The sequence below is a fragment of the Pempheris klunzingeri genome, chromosome 19 (genome assembly GCF_042242105.1).
Source record: "Pempheris klunzingeri isolate RE-2024b chromosome 19, fPemKlu1.hap1, whole genome shotgun sequence".
Taxonomy (NCBI): Eukaryota; Metazoa; Chordata; class Actinopteri; order Acropomatiformes; family Pempheridae; genus Pempheris; species Pempheris klunzingeri.
The window spans coordinates 21,553,042-21,577,256 of NC_092030.1; the positions used below are offsets into that span (position 1 = coordinate 21,553,042).

The window sequence follows — 24,215 nt, forward strand, 5'->3', positions numbered from 1 at the left end:
AATGGACAGAACGTCGTCTTCGGCCTCAAAATCATTTATTGAATTCCCAAACGTTCACTGCCTGGAAAAGAAAAACCTCCCTTGACTTCATGACTTTAAGGGAATTTTCCATGACTCACTGGCCTCTGGTGTTTAACCCCTGACGCCTTTATTTTGGACTCATGACGTGTTTAAAGTGCACAGCGGCGTGTTCGGGCATCGTGGTCGCCTGTGTACTTACATGTCTGTTCCGTTCGTCCATAATTCGCGCTATCTGAATCTTTTTCCTCCCCATCTTGGCGAATTTCTTTCTGCTTTTCCTCTTTTCTTTCCCCACAAACTTCTTCTTCTTCTTCTTCTTCTTCTTTGTCTCCTTTAATTGACTTTCAGGTCCTCACAGTCGCTCACTTTTCAATCCCTGCACACAAACAGACGACAGGAAGAAAAACCTGATCAGTGGGGTTAAAAACATTAAATAAAACTGCATCAATCAATCACACACACACGCCTGCACTTGGCTGACAGGAGGATAAACCTGTTTGAGGAAGAGGTGCACATTTTCCACAGCGACGAAGAAAGACAAAAGGCCGAACACAAACAGAAACATGTATGAGCGCCGTGTTCAATCACCAAAACTGGATTGCGTGTTGGCGCTGCGTCGCGCTCTGATGCAGAGTTTAACCACCGTGCACGCACAGACAGGCGGCACATTAGCTCCATTCATCCACCGCTCGGTCGGGAGGAAGTGAAACCGCCGGGCATGTCACAATGCAAATAATACAGAGTTTGGCTCTAAAGACAAAAAAAGAAACATGTGAAGGCAGCGTTTCTGTTTTTTAATCACTCTGTGAGGAGCAGAGCGGGAAACACCTCCAGAAACTGTATTTATATGGAGCTTTTCATACAAAAAGATGTTAAAAAACAAAGACGGGAACTAAAAAGACGAATCAAAGAGAATTTAAGATAAATTAAATGTTGGAGAAAAGTTTAAAGACTTAATTAATGTGTTTTTTAATGGATGTTTTTACAGTCATCTTGAACATTAATTAGTGGTTCACAGTCACACCAGCAGCTGTGTGTGTGTGTGTGTGCTTCAGGTGTGTTTACACGCCAAACGCAGAGTGAACTTCTCCCGTGAGCGAATCACAAAGACACGATTCGACGTGAGAAGACGATGAATCGCGACACAAATTGTGAAATAATATTCAACATGCGTGAAAGTTTCCTCAGTTTTCCCACAGAGACGCTTCAGTGAACAGGTCGACGCCACACGTTGGTGTGTGTGTGTGTGTGTGTGTGTGTGTGTGTGTGTGTCGGCCTGCGGTTACCCATAATCCCCTTGCCCGTACACTAAGGTGTTTACGTGCGGAGTGTAATTCCAGCTTTAGAGGAAGATCCTGACAGCGGAGAGCAAAACACTTCCTCACACTGTCGCACTTTACAGAACTTTTTACTTCCAAATAAAGCGATTAGCTGCAGATAATCCGGCTGAACTGTCTGATCGTCTGGCGGCTCGTGTTTCTGAACCCGACCCCACGTCTCCGATCTCACGACCGATGAGGACGGAATAAAGCAGAATGCTCCTTTAATCGTGCACCACAGCAAACATCTGAGCAGCAAACACACACAAGCACTTTCCTGTGGGACAGAGAGCCCCCGTCAGCTGACCTTTAACCCTTTAACCTCCACGACCTCTCGCTCAGAGCCCTCATGTCAAACCACTCGCCCTTTCATTACGGCGAGGAGGAGGAGGAAGAGGAGGAGGAGGAGGAGGTGTTTAAGAAGAGACAGAGAAAGGTGATATTCTCCATTAGCAGTCAACAAATCTGTTGTTGCCACAAGGCGTGAAACTCAGGACGAGACGAGTGTGAAGAGGTGGGAAAATACTGTGTGTGTGTGTGTGTGTGTGTGTGTGTGTGTGTGTGTGTGTGTGTCTGTGAGAGTGTGTGTGTGTGTGTGTGTGTGTGAGCGTGTGTGTGTGTGTGTGTGCCATGTGACCTCCTGAAGTGCAGCTTAAGAGCTTCAGGTCGCAGAGTTAACTCGCTGTTCACACACACAAACACAAACACACGGCAGGTTTTCTTGGCAGCTTTCTACCGCCGCCGTCTTCATCTTCGTCGTCACACTGAGGAAGAGGAGACAGAAAAAAAAAAAGGTGTGTTCGCTTTCAGGAGGTGGCGGCGGCGGCAGTGGCGGTGGCGGTGGCCCCCGGGCTCACAGGATGAAACCGAGAAAGAAGCTGAGACTCATTTAGACTTCAGGGGATGACGCAGGTTTGCTCTCCGAAACAAAAAGGAGGAGTTCCTTTAAACTCGATACGGCTCCTCAGACGTTGTGCTTCATCATCATCATCATCATCAGTAACATCACTAAAGGTTTTCTTTATGTAAGACAGCAAATGGTTGTTTTCATCATCAACTAATCGGATTATTTGGTTTATAAAATAGTGACAACTATCCACATTACTTTGATGTAAACTGAATATTTCTCACATCTGAGAAACATTCTTGACATTTTCATTTAAAAAATATTCTAATGATAATTATGAACAATTAATTGGTTTTCTGTCAGATCCTTTTAGCTCTGGTCCAAACCACATTCATGAAGCTATTTATAGAAGGCAGTTCTTCAGCCGTTATATCGCTCTCTGCAAACACACCAGACTCCATTCACAAAAACAGTAATTTTATCTCTCAGACCACAGGAGCTGCTGCCCCACTGCTTTCTCCATCAGTTGGTTTGTTTGTGTTACTGAGTGACTTCTGGTGTTTTAAAGAGTTAGTTTGGATCCAACACAATGTTTGTGTAACCTACAATAACCCAAACTAACTAAGTAATGGAGCCAGCAGCAGACCAGCAACTCCCATGTACTGAGACATAAAATCCCTGTTTTAGTGAATGTAGTCTGGTGTGTGTGCTGTTTGTGGTTAAACCAAAAGGATCTTCCAGGTCTCTCTCTGTAGGGATCCTTTCCATGATGCTGTCACATACTTAGAATAACAAAATAAATGTTTTCTACTTCTCACTCATCACCAAAATATGTGTCATTATACACAAAACAGACAAAACGAACAATTTGAAGACGTCATTTTGGGTGCAGAAAGCATCAATCAGCTGATCCAGAAAGGCACCAGATCAATAAACACTGATAAGAATCATTCTCCATTAGCACTTCTTCTCTGTTTAATGTGATTGTGTTTGTTTTAAGCTGTTGGTTGAACGATCTGAAGACGTTACTTTGGCTGCAGGAGTCTCACATTTTAAATACTAAAGCGTGAACCTATTGATCCAGAAAATAAACAACAGATCAATCAGTGACGACAGCGATCATTAGCTGCGTCCTCCTTCCTCGGGAATGACTGAACATGAGCCGACACCTTCTGACGTGAAGCAATAACTGATGTGTTTTGCAGCGACAAACCAAAACACTTTGATTAAAACGGGGCGACGTGATTCGATCAGACCCGTCTGCATCAAGCCGCGACACGCCGGCCGGCCGGACGGGGAACATTACACGAATATCTGGCGTCTGAGTCACGCTGCCGGCGAGCCGTCCTCGCTTCAGGAAAACAGCACAAGGATCAACACGGTTTAAATTTAGAGCTCACAGACGAGCACACTCAGCATGTCGTCGCAAAAGGGAAATTTAGGCCAAAGTGAGACGTGTGCTGCTGAGGGAATATTGCATAAAACAATAAAAATGAGTGTGTGTGTGTGTGTGTGTGTGTGTGTGTGTGTGTGTGTGTGTGTGTGTGATCTGTAGGTGTGATTTAACGCAGAGCTTGATCTTTTCCAGGATGACAGCAAATCTCCACCCAACTCACCCTCCACACGCCCACGCGCACACAAACCGCCCTATTTATAGACGCCGTGTAAAGCAGAAGGACTCCAAAAATAAAGGAATGAACTTTTTACCTCAAACAACAATACGACTGGTTTCTGGTTCACAGACAGAGAGAGAGAGAGAGAGAGAGAGAGAGAGAGAGAGAGAGAGAGAGAGAGAGAGAGAGAGACTGTCGAGCAGAGGAAGAGATGGAAATCAGCCATCTCACGCCGTCCTCCTCAGCTGCTCCCACTCGTTCTCGCTGCCTCGCCAATTATTTTTCCAACACGCCGGAGCTCGGAGGCCGAGAGTCTGACTGTGTGAATGCCTGTTTGCATGTGGGCTGTACATTTCAGCGGCTGCCGGGCGACATGTGGCGGTGCCCTTGTATTCCTTGGCAGGACACTCTGCGTGTCTCCGTGTCAGAGGGCCAGGGAGGGCTGGGGGTGTCCGGCTGAAGCCCCGTTTACACTCCTGTGTTGACTGACTTTCATGAGCATTGATACGTGTGTCGCTCTGTGATCACACAAACAAAATGCTAGCTGGGTGTGAGGTTTCCTCGCCTCACAGTTAAGTTCTCTTAATGCAGTTCAATCAGCGGCTGAAACTGAGCAGATATTCAGACAGTTGGAGCAAATAAATACTGAACAAAGTACTGCAGCAAAGTAACACACACACAAAACACTGAGGGTCTCAGAGCGAAATCACCGATTTACGTCCATAAACACTCAGAAATCAGAGAGAAACATGCTGCGTATAACTGCAGAACTTGCCTGAGAATCGTCACAATTTTAAGTTTTTGTCAGTGTCAAAGTGATCCGGTCACAGTTGTTGGTACATTCATGGCTAAACTGCAAACAGGAGCTGATAGTCGCTTATTCGGCACATTTAAAAAGCCGATTTCAACCAACTCATGGAGCTGATGTTAGCTTAATTAGCGAGCTAGCAACAGTCTGGAGCTAATAAATGTTGGACAGTTGCTCTCACTGCAGCAGAGACCTGCAGAGACCTGATCCACGTCTTCACAGAGATGAAAATCTATTTTTAAAACAAGGAGAGTCACAGAAACTATTCCTTTTTAAATATACAATCTAACGACTATTTAAATGTTCAGATATAATCAGATGGTCCATTCCTGCTGTGTGACGTCACAACAGTTTTATATCTTATAGTTTATCGTTTTATATAAAGTTCAAAGTGTCTCATCAACTTTAAAAAAAAAACAAAAACAAAGCAGGCTAAATGACCAAACTACTGCAGGTATTAAGTCGAACACACGTGGTTTGGTTTATGAGGTATCCGCCTCCATAAGCAGCTCAGGCGCCGCCGCACATGTTCAGCATACGTGGGCGTTAACACACCGACATCTGCGCCCTCTTTATGCTAACGTGGAGGCCAACGTTTGGCTTCCACGCACCTTTTTTTACTGTTTAATTCCACCGTTTTAGTGGACGCTTTAAAGGAATAGTTGTCTGTGCGCTTTTATATAAACCTGCAGTGCATCCTGGGACGGTTTGATGGCAATAAATAAATAAAATGCTTCACAAAGATCAGAGACGGGATTTAACAGCTCCAGAAAGGTTTCACAGCAGAAACTATTTCAGCTTTAATCATGACGGCTGCAGGGAAAACAGCACAAACACAAACTCCGCCTTGTCGGATGATGTAACAATACGACAAAAGATGACGTTCAATGGTTTTAATTTCGCAGGAGGTGAATTAGAGTCAGAAATCTCGTCCTAACTCCGCTCATGTCCCTCCAGAATAAACTTCCAGAAATCAGCTCGGAAATCAGATGAAAACAGACGCTTCAGAACTTGTCTGAGAATTTCTCTGTTTATAAGTTTTCTTTGGCATCACGCTGACGCAGTGTTAGCTGTCTGTACGTCAGTGAGGAGCTGCTAACAGCTAATTCGGCTAATTACTGGAGCTAACATGTTCAGTTTCTTCTGTCAGTTAAAAATGATTAAGTAAAGTAGAAAAAACTTAAAGATCCACCTTAAAATATAAGGATGTCGGGCTGTAATGGGATTTAGATTAACAAGTGAAAGTTACTCACATACATACAGTACGTACTTCAGATGGGATTGAAATCACTGACCAGTGCAAGTAATGTTAAAATCATCCCATATCCACTTGAAACATGAATCCAGTCTGAAAATTATTTAGAATATTTTGCATTGCTGTCAGACAGCCCTTATAGACTGAAGAACTGAAGCTGTCGTATCGATCTACGCTCTCTTCAGACTCACCAGACTCCTTTGACAAAAACAGTAATTTTACCCAGCAGAACACAGGAGTTTGTTGTGCTGCCTCTGCCTCAATCAGTTATTTAGTTTGCGTTATTGTGTGACTTTGGCATTTTAAAGGGTTAGTTTGGACCCAAACTAACGTGTTACTTTGCTGATCAAGACAGCAGAAGCACAGAGAACTCTCATGTTCCAGGAGGTAAAATTACTGTTTTTGTCAATGAAGTCTGGCAGGTTGGAAGAAAGCAAAACCAAAGGTATGGAATGGCTTCAATTTCCTATTAGAAAGAGCTGCAGGTAAATGCACTGACAATGGATAAGTAGCTACAAAAATCCAAACTATCCCTTTAAAAGGCACAAGAGAAGCCCCTGAGTGAGTTTGCCTCAGGCCCCCAAATCACTGAGTGCGGCCCTGACTCCATGCATTTGTCATACTGAGGCGAAAAGACAGGAAACCACTGGTGAGACACTAAATGTAATTCTAACAAATGCCCTGAGCAGGAAAAAAATAAAGAACCAGCGTGCATGTTGTGGTTTTTCCATCCGTTCCAAACTCCCTTTGAATTTTACACACTTTTATCAGCTCTCTTAACTAAAACCCCACTTATATCAGCTCTCTTACCAAGTGTCGTTGTAGAAATCAAACACACCCGCACTTTCATTCCTCACATGGCACGGACAGAAAAAACAAAACAAAAAAAGTTCCCGAGTTTTTTCTCAGTGAAGTCAACCGGACCGCGGCTCCGCTCCGCACAAAGCCCGAGAACAGAGCTGCACCCCCGGGCTCCAAAGCGCCAAACTCCCGGTGAAAAAGAGAGAAGTTAAGCAGAGACGGAGACGCCTCCTCGGACTGTGTGTGTGATGGGAGGACCGCAGCAGATCCACAAACTGCGGGATTATCGTGTTTGTTTCCTGTTCATCAGTCAAATGGCGCGTCACACACACGCGCGCGCACACACACACATGCACGCGCACACACACACATTGCGGAGGCTCACCTCGCGCTCAGCTCCGCATGTCTCCGTCCAGCGGTTCAGTCCATCCGCGAGTCTCCTGGAGCACGCACGCGCCTCTCGGGCTCGTCAGCGAAAGCACCTGGGCGTCAGGAGGCACGCACGCACACACAGGTTCACGCACGCGCAGAAACACACACAGGAAATAAACAGAAAAGATGATTAGATGCTTTGCGTGGGAGAAATACTGATGAAACAGAATTAAAATAAAATAAATGGATGATGATGAATTAATTATTAGTGGTTTATTTAAATCAGTTTATTTTAATTCCGGTTTTCAACAGGTACTGTGAGAATAAACTGATTGATCATTTATCAGAATGACTAGCGCCCCTCTGTGGAGGCTACAGGAACTGCAGCTCCATTTAAAACCTTTAATTTTCTCTTTACACCACTTTATTACCTCCTTTAACTTTTTACTGTTACAAAACATTTGAGGAGTTTATAAAATCTGATTTAATTACAGTTTATCCTATTTTCACCATTTTCACAGACCAAACTGTCTCTTTATGGTCGTTTGGTGCCTTTTTTTAATGACATTTTTGTGTCTCTTTTGGTATAAAATCTATATACTTATGAATCTAAATCTTTTATAAGTATGTGAACACATACAAGGAATTCGGTTTTTCCTGCTTTCATGTACTTAAACAGACAAAAAGACAAACAAGTAAACACACATTTAACTTTTGGGTTTATGTACAATGTAAATATGTGAATAAATATAAATATAGGTGTAAAAAAAGTCAGCCATCTTAATCCATACATGATATTAATAATCATTAAGTCAAATGTTGTGGTTTTAAATGACAGTGAACTGAATGTTGTGGATCTTTGGACTGTTGGTTCATTGTGACGACGTTTCTCACTATTTTTACAAACTAATCAATCAGTGGATCGATGGAGCTCCAACAGTAGAAACCTGCTTTTCATCCTTTAATAATTCTGCTTTAACATTTTCCTCATCAGACTCACAGACTTTTACTGTATCAGAGTACTTTTACTGTGTAGTATTAGTACTTTTACTGTGTAGTATTAGTACTTTTACTGCAGTAAATGGTGTGAATACTTCCTCCACCTGTTGTTGAACATGTAGTGGGATAAAAAGTAGTTTTTGCATCCAAAATGTAGTAAAGTAGAAATATAACAAAGAGAAATAGTACAAGAACTTCAAATGTGTACTTAAGTACAGTAGCTGAGTAAATGTATTTGACCAAATTAGGGGGGTTATTAATAATATCTTTGCTTTTTGATTGTTAATTGTGTGGTTTTAGTACTTTTACTGTTTAATACTTCCTCTCTGGCTAATTACTGATTAATCTGCTAATCTTAATCTGAACTATTTGGTGTAAAACCTGTCAGAAAATAGCAAACTGATAAGATAAGATGTTCTTATCTCCTTTATTAGTCCCATGATGGGGACATTTAAATATTTTATTCATTATATTATTATCAGATACACACTGATACTTTAGTGTCATCGCACATTAAAGCACAATGAAACTTAAAAGCACATAGAAATAAATATAAATATTAGATTAAGATTAATGTTGAAAAATGTCTGTTTTCAGTTTATTATTTAAAAAAAACAGCTAATTTTAACATTTGGAGCTGAAACTGAAGCTGCATTTAGTGAATTTTGGCATTTTTTTATTTTAAAAAAATAAATAAATAACTGAACCAAAATCTTTGAGAGTCTAATTATCAGGTTAATGATTAGTGATGCGTTTAAGGACGTCTGCACAGTCCGAACTCTGAGCCTCTTTTCTCTTCACTGAGAGCTTTTACTTATTTATTCAACATCATTTCTGTCACAGTGTTTTATGTCTTTGAGAATAATACAAAAATATTTACTTCACAATAAAGAAAACTATTGATTATGATTCTTACATTTTAGTTGCAGAATTAAGGTGAAATTAAGTTTTTCTTTCACTTCTTTTACCATAATTACTGTTTTCTAGCTAATATATTTTTATTCTTATTGTTGTACAAATAAACTAAACTAGATCAGTTTTCCAACATAGAAACTCAAAGGCACGATTCATATTTATAAAATAAAGGTGAAGACTGAAAACATTAGAACCTAAAAACATTCGTAAAATTAATAGTAAAACTGATCTTATTTTGTTTTAGATACGAGAAATCGTTCGTCTATTAAATGATTTATTCAGCAAAAGTTCGGCCGAAAAAACAGTTTACTAACTATGTAAAATCTAAAAGTTGAAGATTAAAGAAAACAATTAAATTAATTGTTTTTAATCGTAGGAAATACATAAAATAAGTAATTGAGTAAGGGGGTAATATTTAAAAAAAAAGCAGAATAAAAAAATTCTTAAAGTTAATTTACAAGAAATAAAACGTAGAATTCAACGTACGAGAAAAAAATGTACTTAAAAGAATCTAAAATATTCTCTGAGATCGGCTGCTTGCTAACGCTGATGAGAGCTGTGAGACTCAACCAGATCGTTAAAGTCGGGGCCTGTTGTTGCTTGTTGGAGGAGACCAAAAACAGAGCTAAAAGACACAGAATACTAGATTTAATTTTTAAAAAGTGACTACAACGCTAAAATGCGCATATTTTCTCACTAAATGACACAAAATAACTGAAAAAAATAATTAAAAAATGAAATAATTCCACAACCTGTTGGTTTTTTTACGCTGTTGTTCTGTCGTTATCGCGCTAAGCTAGCTAGCTAGCAATACACCACATAAAACAGCCAAATGAAATTGTTCATGTGTGGTTTTACTGTAACTTTTTAACGCAACAAGAAAAATATAAATAGGAATAAAGAAAAAACACAACACAACAAACCTGTGATGAGTTTAGAAAAAAAATATACACATTTTGTTTACATTACATTTAAAGACAGAAATAAATGCTAAACAAATCTAAACAGATTTTAAATAATACTTTTTCGTCATTTGAATAATATCATTTTACACGCTTTCACGCCTTTAAATAACGTTAACATGCAACATAATTACGTCATTTAGCAACTTTTAGCAACGAATCGACCGGCCTGAAGCAACTTCCTCTGAAAACTAATTGGCAGCAGTCAGTTTCCATCTCAGACGCCTCTTTGATGTCCAGTTAACACGTTTTTCCTTCTTCCCCCTCGATTAATTTTTACAATATTCCAGTTTTCCTGTAGATTTAAACACCCAGACGTCGTCCGTCACCACCCAGCTCACTCACCGGTGCTTTTAGTCGTCTGTCTTCACCTGGAAGTTTCCCCAGCAGCTCCAGCTGTGGGGCGTTTCGCCCGATCGATCCCTTGTATCAAACAAGAAACGACTAAAAAGCGGGAGGAAAAAAGAAAGTGAAAGAAGCGACGTTAAAGCCAGACCAGCTGGCTTAGAGAGGAGGGGGAACCCAGAACTGGGCTGCGTTTGGATCTGAGCTCAGTCCACACTGAGCAGAGGTAGTCTACGCTCAAACACCACCCCCTCCGTCACACACACACACACACACACACACACACACACACACACACACACACACACACACACACACACACACACACACATCTTTTACCCCCACAGTCTTACACTCACACCCTGCGACCTCCGGTGTCCGGGCGGGTCGGCCTGTGGAGGAGCCCGGTCACCTGTCGCTGTCACTCGCGGTATATTTAGCTCTGAGGTGTCAGTGATGCTGCCTGTGTGTGTGTGTGTGTGTGTGTGTGTGTGTGTGTGTGTGTGTGTGTGTGGAGAGAAAAATGTGTTGCTGACACTCAGGGCCTCGGCGGGGCCTCGGTGTAAGAGCCCAGGATTACAGCTCCAAAGACCCTGGGCTCTACACATTACATGCAGGGGGAGAGAGAGAGATCAAACCTGCCAGCGTGTCCTAGATATCAGCGCGGCGAGCATCTGCCTGGCGGAGGATTAGCCTCAGCTGTCCGCTCCCGTCAGCGCCGGGGAAGAGGACCGGCAGGCTCGGCTCACGTCCACGATCTGTGAATCCGTCCAGTATCGGTGCAGAACGAGGCCGACTCATTGAAAAGCCCCTGAAAAACAGCACACAGGCAGGAGAGAGCAGGCACAAACAACACCATGACGGCAAAGTTCAGCCGGACGGGTTCACAAAACATGTTGGCAGCTGGCGAGCTAACAGCTAACATGCTAACACACGGTTTCCAGTCAGTTAATCAGTTAATTCATTCATTAAAGAGTTGTAAACCTTTTCTCCAAGATTAAAAACAAAACTGTTGAAGCGAGGAAGCTAGCTAAATGTCTGTTAGCAAAATGAAGTTGCTTGTGGCCACAAAATATGTGGTTTTAAAAGCCATGGGACTACCTATGTGGTTAGCGAGCTAACCGCTAACATGCTAAGCGGTGGGGAAAAGCAGTTACTGACTGCTGACATTTTCTTCTCAGGATTGTAGTAAGTAGTACGTTTGTACTTAAAGTATCAAAAAATATGTGGCTCTAAGAGCTTGGGGACTGCTCGCAAGGCTAGTTGGTAAACAGCTGTAGCTGGCAAGCTAACTGCTAACATACTAACTAGCCGTACATGCTAGTTCCTGTCAGTCAAAATAATTCTGAGCTGACATTTTTAATTCACTGGATTGTGCATCATTTCATTTAATACAGTAAAACAGTTCAAGCTACAGAGCTAGCTGACAGTCAGTTAGCGATGTTGTCACTAAATGTGTGGTTCTTAAAGCTTGAGGACTATTCATGGGGCCAGTTGGTGAAAGACTGCAAGCTAACGTGCTAGCCAAAAATGGAGAGAGCTATCACAGCTTATTTTTAGCGCCTGCTAATTTTATTTACAGAAGCTAATCACACAGGCCTCAAAGGTACAAATGAGTCTCTTGAGTGAACTTGTTACCAATCAAGCTAACCAGCTATCTGACAGTGTCATGGCTTGAACAACTTTTTTATCCCCTTAAAGAAAAGATTTAAGACTCTTTATCAATCCAGAGGAAATAAAAGAGCTATTTAGAACTAGCTAGCACTAGCATGTGTCCTGCTGGCTAGCATGTTAGCAGTTAGCTAACATGTCCTGAGGTGCTTTACTTCACTTGTTGGCTGTAAAGAGCTAAAAGAAGCTAAAAAAGATAAATTAGGCTTCACGATTGGTTGTTAATATGTCAGCACAGGTTCACATCACATGCATCCACATTTAAAGATATAATTGGCAGAATAATCATTACTTAATGTGCCAGCAGCCTCCAGGAGCCTCCACGCTTCACACCGCAGGTCAGCGAGTTTCAGTCGGCGAGGACCTGCTGATGGAAAGGAAACAGTCGAAGCGTAAACGATAATTCCACCTTAGAATAAATCCTGTGCATGATTTCCCTCCTACAACACCCACGGACGCAGACGCAGGGCAGAGCGTTAGTGTTTAGGCTCCAAGGAATGTGTAAAACGTTCTGCTGTGTTAAATTTACTGTGTTTTAACTTCCCCACCGTTGGTTTGCATCCATCCTTCACCTCCTCCTGAAAGAGAAACAAGCTTTTCATTTCCCCGACGAGCTGTTTAGGCTCCTGTCCGCACCATTTAGGCTCGAGGAAATTAACGGAGGCTGGACTGAAGGGAAGGAGCCAACGGTGATTGTTTGTCCTTCAGGAAACACGAGGAAATTAAACTGAATTATTGCAGATTTAAATAATTCTAGTTCTGTAACTTCAACCATCATCAGACTAAACCTGTGCCCCATCGCTTCCTCTTAAATCATCCATTTCAGTGTATTTATACTCAGACGTGCAGACGTCCAATGAAAAAGGAGATTTTACATGAATTATTATGGATTTCTAAAGTAAAGGAAGCAGTGAAAACAGCAGTGAATCCACAGAATTAAAAACTGCTAAGTAATAAACATTATGCTCCTATTTTGACCGACGCTGCAGTTTTTAGAACAACTGACCTGCTGTCACACAAACCACATCATGTATACAGACATTTCTAACATCTGACCTGAATAAATAACCAATACAGCAGCGATGGGACGTTTTATTGGCCCCACACCCACCAGCCATCAGTGACTCTGAGCACAAGTCAGAAATCAAATTTTACCAGCTGTTATTTACACGTTTAATTTGTAATATTGCAGGTTTGAGTACTGAAGACTTCTTATTCTGACTCTGTAACAGGAAATACACCACACTAGTGATAAACTTCTATTATTCTCTGTGTTCATCTGTAAACTTTTGTGCGTCCTCACAGTGTTTGACCTGCATTTGTTAATATAAAGCTGAGAAATCGCTGTAGTTTAAGTTAAGTTCAACATAAACTTAGAATAACGTCGTCCTGTGTGTGTGTGTGTGTGTGTGTGTGTGTGTGTGTGTGTGTGTGTGTGTGTGTGTGTGTGTGTGTGTGTGTGTGTGTGTGATGAAGGTGTTGCAGAAACATAAACAGACAAACGACAGAAGCAATAAACTCCCCGACGAGAGCCAGATGTGTGCGGAGGAAGAGCCTGAAAATATCATGACTGGAAGTCTGTAGACGCTCACCTTCATCCTCCTCCTCCTCTTCTTCACCTGACGGCTCATTAATGCATCCAGTGATTTACTGTCTGAGGTGCTGCTTCCTACTTCTGCTCCTCTACCTCTCAGAGGGAAACTTTACATTTCTACTCACAGAACGTATAAAATCTGATGTTTTGTTCTAAAACAAACCATCAATCTATGAATCAATAATTATTTGTTTTAATGATGTTGACGTTTGGACTCACTGTGACTCACTGTGTCATTTTCTACAAACCGACGTTTCCTGTGTCTTTATAATCTTTTTCTGTAGTCACTAATAATCATTTAGTCATTTTTCATGCAGAAAAGCATCAGATGTTGTGGTTTTAAATGTCAGTAAACTGAATATTGTTGATCTTTGGTCACTTTGGGCTCATTTCTCACTATTTTCACCATTTCTACAAACTAATCAATCAGTGGATCGATGGACAAAATGATCAGCAGCTGCAGTTTGATACTAAATACTTCAAAAAGAGCTCCAACAGTAAAAACCTGCTTTTCATCCTTTAATAATTCTGCTTTAACATTTTCCTCATCAGACTCACAGACTTTTACTGTATCAGAGTACTTTTACAGTGTAGTATTAGTACTTTTAGTGTAGTATTAGTACTTTGACAGTGTAGTATTAGTACTTCTACTGCAGTAAATGGTGTGAGTACTTCCTCCTTCCTGTTGTTGAACATGTAGTGGGATAAAAAGTACAATGTTGGCATCCAAAATGTGGTAAAGTAGAAGTATAATAAAGGGAAATACTAAAATAAAGTACGAGAACTTAGAGTAGCTGAGTAAATGTACTTGTTTTTGGTTTTAATAAGAAATATGAACTGAAATTACTGACTTTTATACTTTAACTACATTTTCCTCATTATACTCACATACTTTTACTGTAGTAACATTTTACTAGCAGGATTTTACTGAGTATTTGACAGTGTAGTATTAGTACTTTTACAGTGTGGTATCAGTACTTTGACAGTGTAGTATTAGTACTCTGACAGTGTGGTATTAGTACTTGTACTGCAGTAAAGGACCTGAGTACTTCCTCCACTGTCCACTGTTTGATATGAGCCTCTGGTGTCTTTCAGTTTACTGAGTGTTGGATAAAGTTCTCTGCTGCGGTCGGGGCGAAGCTGTCGGACAGATGAAGTTACTGTGAAAACCATGAGCGGGTGTAAACCAATCCATCCTCACCCAACTGCCGGGCATAGCCCGCGATCCACAGCCTGCCTCGAGGCATTTCTCCCCCCCCTCACGTCTGCGTCCGCTCCCCTCGTACTCCTCCTCCATGAAGGAAGGCCAGAGTCGACCATTCCTGTTGCTGTGCATCATAACATTAACAGAGATGTTCCCGTCGCTTCACTGTTTTCTTACAAAGTGGACGCTAAGTATGGGAACATAAAGATAACACTCCACTTTAAATATTAAAACAATATATTATTATATTATAAAAGTAGTGTTGTAAATAAAATAGGCCCCTCCTGGCTGCTGAACTGACAGCGGCGCCGCTAACGGCTACGAATCAGCTGTTTGAGTGGGAAAAAAAACAATGAAACAACAAAACTAGAGCAGATTTAACGCTACACAGACAAACAACTACAGTGTGGTGTTGGCAGGTTCTTTGGGAGTTTAGTAAGTTAGGTTATATCATAGAATAGAGTAAAACACTCTGCTCACCTCATGGCTGACTGAATAAGCCATCATGAAGAGATGAATGAGCAGAAATCACTTCTTCTTCTCTGCTCTAAAACAGCAGCAGCAGCACCCAAACAGTGAAGAAGAACTGTCATCACGTAATCTATCAGCGCCTGTTGGCAGAAAATGTCTGTTTTATCTGGGTAAAACAGAAAAGGGGGCTAATAAATGATCAAGTCTGTGCCAGAATAAATTAGATTATATATCATCAGGAGCAGAATAATAAAACAGACAGTTAAGATAATAAATAAGATTAATAATAACAGATAATACAATCAATACACACAGAAATAAAAAGATCAAACTTTGAAACACTAATAATAATAATAATAAATAATAATAATAATACTAAGGGATGAACACAGAATGTCATGTAAGATGTTTTGTATGAAATTCACCGAGCTGCTTCGGATGCCGGTCATGTCACAGCGTGGCTCCATTCATGGTGGCCAGCGTGCAGGTTGAGGTCAGTCCTACGGGAGGGGTCAAAGGTCACGGCGCCCAGCTGGACCCCGGTGTCACGCTCCCAGCTGACACACGCCATAAAAACCCTCATCCCAAACACTGACGTCTCTCTCTGCCCCGGAGCTTTTTACCAGCATTCATCCTCACAACCCAGCACGTCGTTTCAGGGGGAACTTTAGGAAAATCGGTTTTTCTGAGTCTCGTTTTAACGCCGACGCACCGACCACGGGAGTAAACACCCCCCCACCGGCCTCATCCCCATGTTCCCTTGTCTGGGAGGGGGTCAGAGGGGAAGTGTCACATGGTCGGCATATCTCGCCTAATGACTGACAGCTGGACGCAGGAGCTGAACTCTGACTCTGGTTACCGGTGAGACGGTTAACAGGCGCCCACTGTGAAAACACGACGACACGCAACGCCGATTCTGTTCACGCAGACACGAGGAAAAGGTCCAGACTGAGAAAACTGACCATCTAAAGGTTATTTCATCCGATTATTGATGTAAAAAGACGAGAAAGAGACTGTATGATAATTACTTTATGTACTTTACTTGAATATTTACTAAAACTACTGTGATTTTAAAAGCTGTGGTGATTTTGCAGAATCAGATTATTCATTAAAAATATAAATCAACTAAGGATCAAACAGCCGTTATATCGCTCTCTGCACACACACCAGACTCCATTCACTAAAACAGGGATTTTATGTCTCAGTACATGAGACTTGCTGATCTGCTGCTGCCTCTATTACTTAGTTTGTTTGGGTTATTGTAGAATACACAAACATTGTGTTGGATCCAAACTAACTATTTAAAACACCATAAGTTACACAATAACACAAACAAACCAACTGATAGAGAAAGCAGCAGAGCAGTAGCTCCTGTGTCCTGTTCTCTAAAATCCCTGTTTTAGTGAATGTAGTCTGGTGTGTGTGCTGTTTGTGGTTAAACCAAAAGGATCTTCCAGGTCTCTCTCTGTAGGGATCCTTTCCATGATGCTGTCACACACTTAGAATAACACTCTGAAGTAAAATCGTTGTTTTTGTGACTGGAGTCTGGCGGCTTTGAAGAGAGCGATATAACAACAAACAGAGATCAGGTTTTAAAAACTTGAGTCCTCCTTTATCGCTCTCTTCAAACACACCAGACTCCAGTCACAAAAACAACAATTTTACTTTGCATAGCACAGGAGTTGCTGGTCTACTGCTGCTAACTTATTTGCGCTATTGTGTGTTAAATAAATACTGAACTGACCCTTTAAAACATAAAAATCACACAATTTAAAAATAGCTAGCGTGATCCTGTAAGTTTCTACTAATACTGATTAATTGTGAAGTGGTTTAAGGACCTTTGTGCTCCAACACAAAAAGCAGTTTTTTTCTCATACACTCCCTAACCGCCCTGTAATTGAGTCAAGACAATGATTTGTTTATGCTCTTGTTAGCGGGTCTCTCTTCTGGCGCTTCATGCTGGATGTTCATTAACAGGACGGCTGACAAAAGGACTACTGTTCCTCAGTCTTCACCGTGTCGCCCCTGCAGTTACATAAATTCAGCTCTGACACCAAAACCAGTAACGTTTCTGGCTCTGCAAGTTTAAATCCTGATTAAATCATCAACACAAAAGATGTTTAAAAAAAAAAACTAAAACTAAATCTGGTTCTTTGGTAAAAAGCTCGTGTAGGTAGAGACATTAACTACGACTCCCATGATGCATTTCGACAAGGAACGCTCAATCAAAGAGCTTTAAAGTTATGATAAAGATTTACAGTGCTGGGAAAACTAATAGACAAGATGCTGTTTGAATCAACTCAGTTTTAATCTCTAGGTCAGGTTTGGATGAATTCAGCCACATTGGCGCCGTGTTTTGGTGTTTTGATTATTTAAAGTTCATAATTCTGAGTTTTCCTCTGTTTTTCTGTGGGGTGTCCGTCCATCTGCTGAAGTATTTATATTACAGTATATAAATATAACACATTAATCTATAATTTAGCTTATATTTAATTGTGTTAAAACCATATAAAATTACATTAATTATGCTGCAGTCAGAATATGTAATAACAGTTAAGCTAGCTACATTTTAGCCGGACTAGCTTAGCTTTCTTGTTTGTTTTGATGTGATTCAGCGTTGAACTATGGGGGATAACGAAGGTATTGATCAAACGTAATATTTTAATATTTTCTCTGAATAATATTTGGTGAATATGAAGGAAAACTACGACTAAACTGTGTTTTTAACATGTTAAAGATGATGCAGTGATAGGTGCATCTCTAGTTAGGGGAGTTCATCTCTTATCATTACAGATGCACAGTGATTTAAATCTAACATGGTTTTGGCTCGCTGGGCGCTGATGTTACTGTAAAGCTACTTATTCGTGTTCTTGCTAGCATGTTTCTCCCTCCATATTACCATAAGCTAACGTCAGAGCTGGAGCTAACGGGCACTAAAATATAATCTACCAACATTTTAAAAATCTTAGTTTAGTGAAGAACAAATTAATTTCTGTTTTTAAACAATTTGCACAAAAATTCCTTATTTTTTTGCGCCAATAACTGATGAAACATTCCCTGAGTGGAACAGACTTCATTGATCAGCTTCTCAGTCGTCCTCGTGTTTGTCTGCAGCCGTTAAAGTGATCAGAGGCAGCGAACAGAGTCCTCAAAGGCAAAACCACTGCGGCGTAAAACACCAGTAAATGTTCGCTCGTCTCGTTTAGCCAAATCTAAATGTGGAGCCAAAGCTAACCTGCACTATTACCCCAAACCAGGGAGCAATCAGACCCTGGCCAGCTCCGCCAGACAGGGGTATTTTTAGAAGCCTCATCAACACAGATGATTACCAGCAATACAAAAGAGAGTGTGTGTGTGTGTGTGTGTGTGTGTGTGTGTGTGTGTGTGTGTGTGTGTGTGTGTGTGTGTGTGTGATGGTGCAAACCACAGGGGGGCGACTCTGAGGTTGTAACTGGGGAGGAACTGGGTTGGTTTATTTCTGGAGCATGTGTTGCTCCGGTCCGGGGACCAACAGCTGAGCATGTGCCAGTGCAAGGGCAAGTCACGCCGTCCGACCGTCCCTCCGTCTGTCCGACCGACCAGATGCAGGTTTCTGATAATCAACATCGGCGCTGACCTTCAGCCTGTGTGTGTGTGTGTGTGTGTGTGTGTGTGTGTGTGTGTGTGTGTGTGTCTCTGTACTCTCACTGCACTGAGTCCTCCACTCTGTCATTGTGTGATTGGCTCAAGTTATTACCAAAGCAAATTGGGTTAGCTAACCACAGTCCTCTTCATCATCTGAGCAGCCAGATGGGGGAGGGGAAGCACATGAAGAAGAAGAAGAAGAAGTTTCCATCTAACTAGCTCGAGACCGGCGACCGGCGTGTAAATCAACATGTAGAGGTCTGCGGGGAGCCAAATGACAGGGAGCTCATGAGGATCCGCCTAAAGGGGGGGTTTTGTGGTCGGCTTTGACTAACTGACTTTATCATTTCAACACAAATATCTCACATATCCTGATGTTTGCTGTTAGGATTTGACTCACTTGTGGTTTTAAACATCAGAAACTCCAGTGCAAAGTTTTCCCTTTTATCATTTGTAGCTGCTTATAAATTAAATCGTACCGAGCGTTTGGATTAAATTACAGTTGTTTACACAGACGGAGCCGAGCTGGCAGCTTCTACCCGACCGCACGAATGTCGGGACACAAGCAGAGACGCTGATTCATTCAGGGGGGAGAGGAGCCGTGGCCGAGTGCCTCCCTCTGGAGGACGGGGGAGATGCGGCAGGAAGGACAAGGGTACAAAGAGACACAAAAGAGGGCGTAACACAGATAAAGAGACGTTACATGAAATAAAACACCTGAAAACAGAAGTAAAATGATTAAAGAGAGGCGGAAAATGAAACACAAACAAACACAAAACACCAAAAACCCTAAAAAAGAGATTCAATTAAAGAGGCAAAACCATAAAAGAAACAGAAAAAAGATGTAAATCAGGATGTGAACCAACTAAAGAGAAGTAAAGAGACAGAATAAGGCCCCAAAAAACAACTGAAAACAGATAGAAAGACATAAAACTAAAAATAAACATAAAGCAGCAACAAGACGCTAAACTGAATAAAAACTGACTAAAGAGGAGAGAAAACTAAAAAAGAAACACAAAAAGAGTAAAGAAACCTAAAACCACAGAGGCAAAAGCACAAAAAGACCCAAAGTGACTAAAGAGCTGCAAAAAGAAAAGAAAACAGACGTAAAATAAATAAAGAGACGAAAACCCAACAAAAGACATACGATTAAAGAGGTAAAACAAAAAAAAGAGGACAAACTACAAAACAAACACAAAACAGACCAAACAGAGACATAAAACTACCACAGAAAAGAGTTCTCGATGGTGTACTTTAAATCTTGGATTTTTTGAATGGAGTTTGGTGGAGTGCAGTAAACATCATCAATAAAAAGTTTGTTGGCAAACAGATTTATTTAGTATAAAATAAATAACACATTCAGACAATCACATGTAAAAACCAGCTAAAGAAGAATATAGAGGCAGAATCAGTAAAACACGTGTTTGGATCACGTGACACAAAGCGAACATCAGATCTGGAGAACAAACTTTGTGAATCACCCTAATGTGAACAGTTCTACCGTCTGTGTTATCTCAGACAGTCCGGTCCTTCTGTGTCACGAGTCCAGTACGAACTATAAGGCCCATAAGTGAGTCCAGTCCACGTCAGACCCTCGTTCACCTCCTTTCATACCTTCATTCACGCACCGACAGACGCTCGGTCACTCAGCTTCCTGCCGTGTGGGCGACCGGTCCGACCCAGCGGTCCTCATCAGGAGTCTCCGGTCATGATGGAGAGAAACTCCTCCTGATTTACTGGAAGAGGAGAAAAAAAAGTTCAGTCGCAGTAACTTTATATATTTATGCTCATTTATAATATATTAGAACACCTCACAGTACATTTTATGATGTTAGAAATAAGTGTTGTTACTTAGGAGGACTGCACACATTTGTTCAAGATGATTCTCTGTCTCCTCCTAGAGGCCAGCAGGGGGCACAACACCCAACACACCAGACTCCATTCACAAAAACAGGAATTTTACCGTGCACAACAACAGGAGTTGTTGGTCTACTGATGCCTCAATCTGTTAGTTTATTTGTGTTGTTGTGTGATTGTGGTGTTTTAAAGGTTTAGGTTGGAAGCAACACAGTGTTTGTACAACACACAATAACACAAACAAACTTACAAATTGTGGCAGCAGCAGACCAGTAGCTCCTGTGTGCTGTGAGGTAAAATCCCTGTTTTAGTGAATGTAGTCTGGTGTGTGTGCTGTTTGTGGTTAAACCAAAAGGATCTTCCAGGTATCTCTCTGTAGGGATCCTTTCCATAATGCTGTCAGAGCTGAGCTGTGCAGCAAGTGTGACCGTTAGCTTTGTTACCGTGATGTTAAAGCCATGAAACAGACGCTTTAAATCAGATTATTGAAGACGATTTAACACAATAACAGACAGATTATCATGATTTTCAGCATCCTGCTTATGTTATTCCAATAAAAATGTCCATCTTTATTGTTGTTACCTGAGTAAAGGTAGCTGAGGTTTGTGTCTGGACAGTCACTTATCGTTATGTTAGTTTAAAAGGAGGAGAATTTATTGTAAAATATCAAATTCACCAGGTTCCAAACTGTTAAATACTGTAAAATAAAACTTCTCAGCTGTGAAGTGTTTTAGTTTCGGTGTTTCTTTCATTAAAACATCCAAAAGCAGCACGAACGTCTGATGTTTTCTACTATTTGACGGGTCAGAACTGGATGGACGGACAACTTACTTTCACCGTCTCCGTCGGCGTCAAACTCGTCGATCATGCTGCGCAGCTCCTCGTCGCTGATGTTCTCCCCGAGCTCTCGAGCGACCCGCCTCAGGTTCCTCAGGCTGATCTTTCCGGACTCGTCGTCGTCGAACAGCTTGAAGGCCTTCAGGATCTCCTCCTTCGGGTCTCGCTCCAGGATGCGGTCGGTCACTGTGGCGGAAGAGGAGGGACGTTAATCCTCGGTGCGCCACATTTAGTCTTAATAATCTCTCTCCCTCTCTCTGAACTCACCAACTTCATTGAAATCCTCAAACGTTATTTTGCCGTTTCCTTCTCTGTCGTAGTCTTTAAGGATCTTCAAAACATCCACTTTCTTCACTTCAAAGCCGAGGGCACGCATCGCCACCTGAGTGACATACAGGATAAATAAAAAGGTTTTATCATCATTTATCAAGTGTTTTCATGTACGTCTCCTGTCCTGGTTTTGATGTCAACCAGACTCCATTGAAAAAAACAGTAATTTTAGTTTACAGAACACAGGAGCTGCTGCCTCAGTCTGTTAGTCTGTTTGTGTTACTGTGTGACTTTGGTGATTTAAAGGGTTTGTTCAGATGAAAACAATAACAGATGGAGGCAGCAGTAGAGCAGCAACTCCTGTGTTGAACCATCAACAAAACAATGAAACATTTTCCTCAATGTGTGCATTTCTCACCTTCAGCTCGTGGTAATCAATTTCTTTATCTTTGTCGGTGTCAAACAACTCGAAGGCTTCTTTGATTTCATGTTTCTGATCCTCGGTGAGCTCCCTCCTCTTCTTGCGCTTCGTTTTGTCCGCCGTCAGCTCAGTTCTGGGAAGACAGACGCTGCCGTTAAACCAAACTCTGTGACCAAATCAGCTGTTTTTAGCTTAACGGCCACTGCCAGCATTTCTACTATAGTTTAGCACGTAAATTAGACGTGACAGGTGTAGTCGGGTCCACCTGTCAGTGTTTGGTCAACACTTTGTCTTTTCCATGTACGTTAATCTGACCTGATACTGTGGAGGTACCATAAGGACAAGATTGGCTGATTGATTGATTGATAATTATTGTAAACATGAAAGTTTTCATCACTTTAATGTTGCAGCTGGTAACGAAGGAGCTACTTTAATGAGTGTTTATGCTGCTCAGTGCATTAATGTGTTATATCACACCAGCATTTATTAGTTACTATTCTTGTTTCGGTTTAATAATCTGAATTTGCAAAGTATCTAAAGCTGTCAAGTAGATGTTGGGAGGGAAAAGCACAATATTTGCTTCCAAAATGAGGATAAAAGTGGAAAAAACCAAGTTAAGTAATGATAATACAGTTGTAGTCTTTTACCTGCAGACTTACCTGTGAGGAAGGTGCCACTAATATCTCAGCTGTAGTATTGATTAACGTGTTGACACATTAATTAGGAAACTCTACATTCATAATAATTAAAGTATCCCAATAATAAAGTGTTAACATTTCACTTTTAACAGCATTTAACGTTACATCGCGGCGTGGTAGATGGATAAAAATAACCCCCAGTGTCCACTAAAGTGCTTTTAGTGTAAGTAAACTAGTTAATCGTGGTTTTTCAGACAGTTTAGTCATTAAACACTGATGCTAACAGCCAAACATGCTAACGCTAGCTAACGTGAATGAGCTAGCTTAGCGTTAGCTTCGCTTCTATGCGTTTCGCTGCGTTAACACGAGCCGCAGCGAAGAGATTCTCGCTAGCAGGTGAGACAGACTGGTTTACCTGAGAGACAGACTGGTTTACCTGAGAGACAGGCTCATGGTGGCTGGATTTTAAGGTCTCAAAACTGAACGTTGCTGTCTCTAAACACGCAAATATCACCGCAACACAACACAACAACAAATCCGTCTCGCCGCGCTCACACCGAGGATTCCTATTGGTCGCTTGGTCACCAGGCAGCAGCGAACTGGTCCCTGATTGGTTTACGACTTCTTCTTCTTTGGTGGTTTGACTGCTACTATCCGGAAGTAGTTCGCTCTTACAGGCTCCAGTTTGTCCTGTTAAATTAAAAAGGTGTTTCATTATTTATTTATTTATTTGTTTATTCATGTGTAACAGATGGAAAATGTGCACACAAAGACAGGCATTAAATATTAAAAGTGAATAACAGAATTAATTCAACAGTGGTGGAAATTATACAACAACATATTGAATTTTAAATTAAATTAAATTATATGTTCACTGCATCTAACAAGCTTATTTTCTACAGTCATTAGATTGTTTTGCCCTCTTTTCATTCAAGTAATAATTAAAACCTCCTCTTTTCCATTTCCTCACATAACGGCTGCTTTACTTTGGACTTAATGTAAATGTTTTCCCTGAGGACACCAGCAGAGGCTGTCCTCTCTGTGCCAGCTCAGCTCATGACCAACTGTGTGACTTTCCTCTGAAACAAGGCTGAGAGTTTACTGACATCTGCTGGCTGATGTTTAGTACTAAGACTAAACTAAATGGACCTCTAGACTCAGCTCTTGTTACCACACTGCAGTCATGTTATTGGCTTGTTTTCTGTAGGCCGACACTCTGCTGTGGCTGTTTATTAAGGCTGATGACTTAACTCGACTATTAACTTGAAGTGCGTCCACTATAAGTGCTTGTTTGATCCACTGACAGGCTCAGAGTGTTATTCTAAGTGTGTGACAGCATCATGGAAAGGATCCCTACAGAGAGAGACCTGG

At 41.3% G+C, this 24,215-nt stretch overlaps 2 protein-coding genes across 4 annotated transcripts in view; both read right to left on the reverse strand.

Moving 5' to 3' along the window:
- The window catches only part of LOC139218495 (myocyte-specific enhancer factor 2C-like), a 31,010-nt gene extending 20,554 nt beyond the window's left edge, over positions 1–10,456 (reverse strand). For 2 of the 3 annotated variants that reach the window (XM_070850072.1, XM_070850069.1), the window contains exons 1-3: positions 10,258–10,456; positions 7,050–7,146; positions 221–397 (exon numbers count right to left, since the gene is read on the reverse strand). In XM_070850072.1, the coding sequence (XP_070706173.1) occupies positions 221–274 (54 nt within the window). In that variant the 5' untranslated portion in view covers positions 275–397; positions 7,050–7,146; positions 10,258–10,456. Of the gene's footprint in view, positions 1–220; positions 398–6,673; positions 6,720–7,049; positions 7,147–10,257 lie in introns of those variants that run through there. The other variant, XM_070850071.1, reaches the window with a different exon arrangement.
- Positions 10,457–20,157: 9,701 nt separating this feature from the next.
- On the reverse strand, positions 20,158–23,382 carry cetn3 (centrin 3). The gene is made up of 5 exons (XM_070850603.1): positions 23,281–23,382; positions 22,204–22,339; positions 21,783–21,897; positions 21,510–21,701; positions 20,158–20,557 (listed from the first exon to the last, which is right to left on the reverse strand). Exons 1-5 carry the CDS (start codon positions 23,295–23,297, stop codon positions 20,514–20,516), a joined length of 504 nt encoding a protein of 167 aa, XP_070706704.1. The 5' UTR covers positions 23,298–23,382; the 3' UTR covers positions 20,158–20,513.
- Positions 23,383–24,215: the final 833 nt, after the last annotated feature.

Coding starts and splice junctions, on each gene's coding strand:
- cetn3 (XM_070850603.1), bottom strand. Junction 21,702..21,782: donor TGAGGATTTCAATGAAGTTG/GTGAGTTCAGAG, acceptor CTTCCGCCACAG/TGACCGACCGCATCCTGGAG. Junction 20,558..21,509: donor CGCCGACGGAGACGGTGAAA/GTAAGTTGTCCG, acceptor CTCCTCTTCCAG/TAAATCAGGAGGAGTTTCTC.